Below are 8,464 nucleotides of genomic sequence, written 5' to 3'. Positions count from 1 at the left end.
GCGGGTACTGGAATGGTGCTTAGAGATTCAGAGGGGTTGTAACCATTTTGGCTTACAAATTTTAGTTTCATTACAATAATGCCCTCGAAGCCAAACCTAGTGTGATGACGGAAAGGAATGCACTAAGCCTACAACAATCATAGCTTCATGATCTAATCGAACAATGCTACTACGTCGCTGCGCTAACCAACCAGTCATGGAGCGTTCCTCTTATGGACACTTGGTGTTGAAGATCAAAAGCATCTTGGAGAACCGTCAATTTATTTCGTTGAAAATTGCACGCAATCAAAATAGATTTTCTCATTACCTTGCTAATCTACGGCGTTACGAGATAGCACCGCTTGTTGGTTGCGTCATGTGCCAAACAATGTTTCTTTGGTCGTATTTAAAACAGTTTTGCTAAAGCACGTCTAGATATCTAAGTCATATATCATTGATCTTACATCGAGATTCGTGTGAATATTTTTTTTCTTTTTTTTATGCTTGATTCACTCATTTAGATGTGCAATAACTAGAGCACATCTAATTCCTTCCTAATTTTTTTTGTCCATGGCAGTGCTTTTTAAGAGTTTTCGCCAAACACGACGCGCCGCCGTGTGTGTTCCCTCCGCTCGATCGCTTGCGCCAGTTGGACTCGTCCTCCCTCTAAACTCCAGCCAACCAATCGGGAAACGACTTCCCATCGCTTTCCCCTTCCCCCCGCCCGCATGCTGGGCGCCGTCCTCCGCGGCCCGGCCTCTCCGATCCCGCCTCTCTTCCCCGCGCCGGGGCGCCCTCTCATCCACCTATCCCGCCGCCTCCCTACGGCGCCCACCATGGCCGACGCCAAGAAGACCGACGCGCCGGCGACCCCGGCCCCGGAGCCGCCCGAGAAGCCGCTCCCCGGCGACTGCTGCGGCAGCGGCTGCGTCCGCTGCGTCTGGGACATCTACTACGACGAGCTCCAGGACTACCAGAAGGCCCTCGCCGCTCACTCCTCCGCCGCTGATCCCAGCGGCGACAAGGCCTCCGCCGACGAGAAGAAGATCAAATCGTGAGACCCCAGGATTCAGGACCCGTATGTGTATGCTTTGACCTCTCCTGTTCACAAATTGGATTCTTGGTCGTGTAAGATATGTCAGCATTACTCACAGCATTACAGCTAAACATCCATTGTATTCTCACCGTGTATGCTGCAATTTGTACTTGCTGCTCATCATTCTTTGTGTGACCAAAGATGCCCCTGATTATGAATACAAGTTCCTTTCTGCAGCAGTTCAATTCATGTTTACACATACTTGCTGCTAAAATTGGTCAATTTTGTGTCGCCAAAGATGCTCCTGGTTATCAAATAGAAGTTCTTTTCTATTGCGACTCTTCAATTCATGTTGCAGATACTGCTGAAATTGGCCAAATTTGGTGCGACAAAATATTATTTCACTATAGTAAAACTCTAGCCAAGAAGCCCCAACCAATCACCAATGCTATTAGAATCAGGAGAGATTAGCGAGTTTGTTACATCGTTTGTTCTCATGACCGACGACGACACCGGTACACACTACAAAGGTGTTACTTATTCATGCGTTCACATAGAACCTATTGATCATCGTCCGAACCACCAAAGGGATCCTCACCGTGTGTGTGCCGTCCTCCCATGTCAGGCTGCCGAAGGTGTACCTCCCCTGAACCTTCAGTTTGGCCTGGAATGCCACCTTGAATGTTAACCTGTTGACTGTCGAGTTGAAGGTCAGGAGCGAGGGGTTCACGGTGACGTTCACCCCTGGAGGTGCTTCCACACGGGCTCTGTACTTGGACGTGACTGGGCCGACATTGGTGACCGTTCTCGACACCGACAGTTTGCCCCTCAGTTCAGGAATGGTGATGGATGGGACGTTCAGGTTCAGCTGCGATTTTGGCGAATGTTGACAGGGTGTGTGCTGCTGAACCATGGAGGCGATGGCTGAGTTGTTGTAGCCCATGGAGCAAAGGAAGCGCACGTAATCAGATGGTCTCATGTCGTACACAAGACCAGGGTGTGCAGCCCTATTTGGATCCACATGGCCACCTCCATAGTCGAAGGGATTCGCCTGCTTGTAGGGCGCTGCTTCAGATACCATCTCGAATCCATACTCGTCACGGACATTGGCTACAAAGGTGTATACCTGTTAGTTAGGGGGAGAATATGTGTGACAAGGTGAAGCATATGACCATTACCTGTTGTGACCATTGCCGATTTTACTGCAGCTGGGCTCCAATTAGGATGCATTGATTTGAGAAGAGCGGCCACGCCTGAAATGTGCGGGCACGACATTGAAGTTCCAGAATCAATCTTGAAATTCACAGATCCCATGGCCGATGATAAGGCTACAGAAGGTGACCATGAAGCCAAAATGTTTACACCCGGGGCAGTTATGTCTGGCTGCAGAAGTTAGATGGCAAGAGAAGAAGCGTGTTTATTTGGAGTTTAAGCTTAGTAGAATGCATTAAGGACAAACTTGGGTGGTCAGCTGTGGGATGTAATTACCTTCAGAATTGATGGAGTCAGAGAACTTGGGCCCCTAGATGAGAAGTATGCAACTTCAGGGCCTATCAGTTCTCCAAGAATTGTTTTTGCGGAGCCAAACTGAACCGTTGGGTTTCTGTTTATGTAGAAAAACAAATCTCAACATGGCTCAACAGACACTAGAACATCATAAATTCAGTTTTTTCGCAACTACGGAATCATATACAATACTGTTTTATGTACCTCGTGCTAGTAGTATATGCAAGTATGGCTGTTCCAACTTGATAGTCTACTTGAATAAGGGGAATATCAAAAGCAGATGCTATATCTTTGGTTAAAAACTGCGCGAAGATGACTCCTACACCACGGGCCTTTTTTACGGTCTCTACTGCCACCTGGGATGCTCGCTGTCCTCTTGTTTGGAAGCAGAGCACCACATTTCCTTTTACTAGAGTAGCATTCAAAGATCCTGCAGTGCAACTTCTGCAGAGGCATTAGCCAAAAAGAAAATGGGAGTGTATTTTAGGATCGATAAAGAACCGAACAAGGATGACGAAGCTTACCTTGCATCAGTATCATCAGCATTATCAGATGAAACGTCTTCAGCATATACTATACGCATGCTTGTCGCGGCATGCTTCCCAGAATACATTGTTTGGCCCTGCAACCATGGTACATGAGAATGCCAGAAGCAGACAGGGATATATCAACAGTTTGAAACCATAAATTCAAACCGATAATTCAGATGAAACTCTTACCACATAAGTACTATTGTTGCCCAGGGTGATCTTTGCGAGGAAAGTCCGATCAATGGTGCCCGCAGCAACGGTTAGAACCCATGGTGCAGAGTTGATCACTGTCTCTGAATAAGGACCGGAGTTTCCTGCAGAACAGACCACCGTGATCCCTCTCACGACTGCGTGGAACGATCCAATGGCCAGGACATCATCAACATAAGCAGGGAGAGGTGGTGCTTGGCCGAGGGAAACCGAGAGCACATCGACACCGTCGTGTATGGCAGCATCGAAGGCAGCAAGGATGTCTGCAGAGGTACAATCACCAGTAGCCCAGCACACCTTGTAAACAGCCAACCTAGCCCTTGGTGCCCCTCCCCTCGCCACACCACTGGCAAGCCCCCGGAAGCTGGCGTCGGGCACTAGAGCGCCGGCAGCAGTGGATGCCGTGTGCGTCCCATGCCCGACAGCATCCCTTGCCGACATGTACTCGTGGATGTCAGTCGTGTTCATCTTCCCGTACTCGGCTTGGTACCCTTTGACGAACCACTTCGCGCCTATTATTTTCCTATCCTATCATGAATCTGAAGTCACCACCAGGATGGTACATTCTCACAAGCAAAAGGTAAGCAAGAGCTGAAAGAAAAGAGCAGGCATGCTAACCTGTTGCAGTTGGAAGCATTGAACCTTTCTCCGGCGACGCATTGCCCTTTCCACCTCCGCGGAACCTCGCCGATGCCATCGTCTCTAAAGCTGGCTGACTCCGGCCATATCCCTGAAAAGTTAAGATCCCAAGAAAAACCTCAGTCATCACATTGCAGTGTCAGTGTCAGTTCTGATTTCTGCTGCAACTGAAGAACTGCAGCCTCACCTGTGTCTAGCACACCGATGATGGAGTCCTCCCCGAACTTGCTGCCGGAGAGGATTCCGCTCCCGCCGGACGGCGACGGGTTCACCCGCATGAAGTCCCAGCTCCTGGTGGTGTGCAGGTCAAGCACCCGGTTCCGAACCACCCGCACAACCCCAGGCCAATCTTTTTGATTTAATAACCAGAGCAAAAGGAGAAACAGTTAGCAGAGCAATTAATTTGTTATGAACAACGGCAAGATGTGCATGCCCGGCCGCTCACCGGAGAGCTGCGCCGCCTGCGCGTTGGTGAGCACGGCGGCGAAGCCGGAGAAGCCGTGCCTGTAGCTGTAGAGGATGGCGTCCTCGGCCGCCTGCTTGCTGCGAAATCACAGCCAGCTCTTGAGTTCTTGAGGCGCGCTCCAAAGTAATTAGCGACCATGGATGAAGATGAGCTCACCTGCCGAGGACGGCGGCGAGCATGCCGTGGTGCGAGTCCCGGACCAGCTCCGGGTGCAGCTCCCCCATGTACACAATGTGCACCTGCAGATCGGCAGGCCAAGAAATGAGTAAACACGCAGCCATGGCAGGCTATGCGCCGCCACCGAACACCATGGTGAAGCTTGAACGGACGGCTCACATTGGCGCAGGAGCAGAGGCCGAGCAGCGGGAGGAAGACGACGACGACGACGACGACGGGGGGCTTGTCAGCCATGGCCGCCGCAACGGTAGCTCGAGAGGAAGCGTGACGCCGGCGCCGGGAAAGATGGAGGGTTGCGGCGGAGTGGAGTGGTTTGAAAGGTGAGGCGAGAGAGGGGGAGGTGGGGTTGGTGTCTTGCCGTGGCCGGCTTCTCTCTCGGGCAGGCTCCTGTCAGTGTTGGACCTGGACTCGATTCAAATCTCCTACCAGGAGTAGTAAAATACAGTGCCCCGCAGCAGCCACTGTCGCAGTGGATCTGCTTGCTTGCTTGTCTCTTTGTTTACTCTTTGTTCTTCCTCCTGACGCAGCGATGTGCTCCTCGGGCGGAGTTTTCTAATGGAGCCGAGGTGATCACTGTCGTGCTCCCACTCTCCATCCCCACCTCGACCCGTTTGCTGCCTGTGCCGGGGTGTTGGCGTCCGGACCGAAACGCGCCTCGCCCTGTTGGGCTGCTCCGCGTCACTTGTTTTTTTTTCCTTGCCCTTTGCTTCGGAGTGCCGCTCAGCATATTCAGCCAATTTTCTTCATGGGACTACCCAAGATAATAAATACTGAAAGAAAGATTTATTTGCGTGAAATTTCGAATTCCATTGCTATTAAAGCGAGAATTGGCTGATTTCAAAGGCGGAAAGCAACTCTAATTTAGCAAATACGGAGTATCATATTTTGGTTTTTTTTTGTTTTGGCGGATTTGTTAGGAAGTTACTAGAGAGCCTCTTATTGCTTTCCTCCGTGCAGCAAATTAGTAGTGTCAATAGTTAGTACAAAAAACTACTCCCTCCGTCCGAAAATACTTGTCGGAAGAAATGGAATGTACCTAGACATTATTTTGTTCTAGAGACATCCATTTATTCCATTTTTCCGACGCGTATTTCGGATGGAGGGAGTGCTTATTTATAATTATGATTGGGTGATTTCACATCACAAATACAAATCAATATATAGGTCCAAGATTTGTCTTAACTACCGCAAAATACGTCATTTCCGGGCACGTAAGGTAGGAGATAATAACATTGCTAGCCATTATGTCACACAATGACATTATTAGCAATTATATCTCGACAAAATTAGGGGTGCGTCTTTGATTCGCATGATTCTCAAAATGCAGGAATATAGAATTGGAATGATGTGTCCTCTTGAATCCTATAGGATTAGGAAACCACCAAAAAAAATTGTTGATCTTTTTGCTGTGTGTGTGTGCTGGTGGTGTTGGCGCCTTGCCTGTTGGGTGCTTGACTCACTTATTTATTTCTTGACAATGTTTTGCAGCGCCGTAGGATTCTCACCCAATTTTCATTGCAAAACTACCCATCATAAAATATTAAATAAAGATAGTCAAATTCGAATTCACTGCTATGAAGCGAAAATTGGCTAAATCCAAAGTTGGAAGCAACTCTAATTAGCAATATAATAGTTGAAGTTACTGAGAGCCTCTTGTCACTTTCTCCATGCACGAAGTTGTGTCAATAATACCAATAACATACTTATTTATAATCATGATTTCACTTGTATATTTCCTGCCCTTGTTTTTCAGCACCACAAGATTTCCAGCCAATTTTCATCGTCAGGCTACCGACAATAAAATATTAAAAAAAGAGTCAAATTCGAATTCACTGTTATCAAGTGAAATTGGCTAATTCCAAGGTGGAAGCAACTTTAGTTAGAGAGTGACGTTGCAAAGACCGAGCTACATGGAGCTTGTTTTTCGGAAAAATAATAGAAGTCTCAATCAATGTCATCTGTATATTCTTCAAGTTTGTACAAAATTATCAACTAATTTGATTATTTGCATGCTACACAAAAAAGACAAATATCTGACGCAAATACAACAAACGAAAAACCTATTTTAAGTATTTGTCTTTTTTGTTTAGATCACATATGAATATGTATGTTCATGAAATTTTATACATGTATACTACGACTATATCAGAATTTCTTTAGGTATAGAAAATGTATTTTCTCCGGAAAAAAATAAAGGACTCTATGGAGCCCGGCCTTTGCTTGCACTTTTCCCTGTATAGTTAGCAATACAATAGTAGAAGTTACCGAGAGAGCCTCTTATCACTTTCTCCCTGCACGAATTTGTGTCAATAATACCAATAGTACCAATCACATACTTATATATAATTTTGATTTCACATCATATAAATTGAATATTAACCTGGTTTTTATTGGTCCAAGTTTCGTTTTTTTTCTTTGAAAAGGGGTTTTACCCCAGTCTCTGCATCAGAAAAATGCATACGGCTCATATTATTAAAAAAACCAGCAACAAGTCTCCAAGTCTCGAAGTAAAAAATAAAACAAACGATTATAAGAGCTAAACAGAAAGCCAGAACCGGCTGGCAAATAAAAATAGGAGCACTACATGCCTATCCTATTGCATGACCGCCATCCAAACCGATAGAAAATATCCCGAGCTACCATCCCCCATCGGGTAGAATCAGTAACCAAACGCTCCCTGGCCTCCGTCGGAGTGAGTAGCGACCATATACGGATCAACGTTGTGGCCCTGAAGATAACCTGCAAAAAGTAAATGTTCGTTGATCTGTTAAAAACCAAATCATTTCTGCAGTTCCAGACTGCCCATAATAAAGCACAAACGCCAATACGAATGTGCTTCACTGTATCGGAGGCAACCCCATCAAGCTGTGTTCCAAATAACATGTTGATGGAAGTAGGCGGATTAATATTAAAAGCAATATGAACCGACCGCCATAGAATCTTAGCCAGCGGACAATCAAGAAAGAGGTGTTTGATAGTTTCGTTATGGTCACAAAAACTACATCTAGCAGAACCCACCCAATTGCGTTTTGCCAGATTATCCTTAGTCAAAATAACTTATTTATGCACGAACCACATAAACACTTTGATTCGCAAAGGTACCTTTACTTTCCAAACGTGCTTCGATGAAGGAATGGCGCTAGAATTTATGACGTCCACATACATGGATTTGACCGAGAACACACTGTTCTTAGTTAGTTTCCAATACAACTGATCTGGCTGCTGAGACAGCTGGACATCCATCAAACGTCTTACAAGATGAAGCCAGGCCTCCCAACGATTTCCAACTAGTGTCCTCCGAAAAATAATATTGAGGGGAGTGGATTGTAGAACTGTTGCAACGTAAGCTTCTCTACGTTGAACAACGTTGTACAGAGTAGGATATTGAAGTGCAAGGGGAGTCTCCCCAAGCCACGAATCCTCCCAGAACCTCGTATTAGCTCCATTGCCGACTAAGAACCTTGTCCTGTTGAAAAAGAGTGGCTTGACTCTCATCAAGCCTTTTCAAAATGGTGAGTCAGTCGGCCTCACTATCACCTGGGCCAAGGTTTTAGATTGAAGATACTTATTTCGCAAAATCTGAGCCCAAATATCCTCCGTCTTGGACGAAAGTTTAAACAACCACTTGCTAAGGAGACATATGTTTTTGACTTCCAGATTTTCACTACCTAGACCCCCTTGGTCCTTCGGCCTACAGATTATATCCCATTTAGCAAGCTGATACTTTCGTTTAAGCTCATCACTCTGCCAAAAGAAACGAGATCGATAGAAGTCTAGCCTCTTCCTGACACCCACCGGGACCTCAAAAAAGGATAGGAGAAACATATGCATACTGGTGAGGACCGAATTAATCAAAATTAATTGCCCTCCATATGACATAAGCTTCCCTTTCCAACAGCTCAGTTTCTTCTCAAAACGATC

The 8,464-nt window shown here is 46.4% G+C and overlaps 2 protein-coding genes across 3 annotated transcripts; one reads left to right on the top strand and one right to left on the bottom strand.

Moving 5' to 3' along the window:
• The first annotated feature begins 593 nt into the window (after positions 1-593).
• On the top strand, positions 594-1,260 carry LOC123104532 (uncharacterized). Its single transcript, XM_044526404.1, has one exon. The coding sequence runs from the start codon at positions 708-710 to the stop codon at positions 1,035-1,037; it is 330 nt and encodes a 109-aa protein (XP_044382339.1). The 5' UTR covers positions 594-707; the 3' UTR covers positions 1,038-1,260.
• Positions 1,261-1,440: 180 nt separating this feature from the next.
• Positions 1,441-5,136, bottom strand: LOC123104531 (subtilisin-like protease SBT3.6). 2 transcript variants are annotated; one of them, XM_044526401.1, is made up of 11 exons: positions 4,703-5,136; positions 4,523-4,605; positions 4,346-4,443; positions 4,088-4,249; positions 3,880-3,991; positions 3,241-3,784; positions 3,046-3,143; positions 2,726-2,965; positions 2,504-2,618; positions 2,194-2,398; positions 1,441-2,125 (listed from the first exon to the last, which is right to left on the bottom strand). In XM_044526401.1, exons 1-11 carry the CDS (start codon positions 4,775-4,777, stop codon positions 1,557-1,559), a joined length of 2,301 nt encoding a protein of 766 aa, XP_044382336.1. In that variant the 5' UTR covers positions 4,778-5,136; the 3' UTR covers positions 1,441-1,556. The 2 variants fall into 2 exon arrangements, with proteins under 2 accessions (XP_044382336.1, XP_044382337.1); XM_044526402.1 differs by having other exon boundaries at positions 2,726-2,962.
• Between the last annotated feature and the right edge of the window lie 3,328 nt (positions 5,137-8,464).

Source organism: Triticum aestivum, chromosome 5A (assembly GCF_018294505.1).
Source record: "Triticum aestivum cultivar Chinese Spring chromosome 5A, IWGSC CS RefSeq v2.1, whole genome shotgun sequence".
Taxonomy (NCBI): Eukaryota; Viridiplantae; Streptophyta; class Magnoliopsida; order Poales; family Poaceae; genus Triticum; species Triticum aestivum.
The sequence above is the reverse complement of the archived record's forward strand: the minus strand, read 5'-3'. Positions and strand labels throughout refer to the sequence as shown.

Excerpts from the sequence above, each read along its gene's own strand:
- LOC123104532 (XM_044526404.1), top strand. The coding sequence starts at position 708 with ATGCTGGGCGCCGTCCTCCGCGGCCCGGCCTCTCCGATCCCGCCTCTC.
- LOC123104531 (XM_044526401.1), bottom strand. The coding sequence starts at position 4,777 with ATGGCTGACAAGCCCCCCGTCGTCGTCGTCGTCGTCGTCTTCCTCCCG. Across the intron at positions 2,399-2,503 it reads TGACTCCATCAATTCTGAAG|CCAGACATAACTGCCCCGGG; the intron begins GTAATTACATCC and ends TAACTTCTGCAG. Across the intron at positions 2,126-2,193 it reads ATCGGCAATGGTCACAACAG|CCAATGTCCGTGACGAGTAT; the intron begins GTAATGGTCATA and ends ACACCTTTGTAG.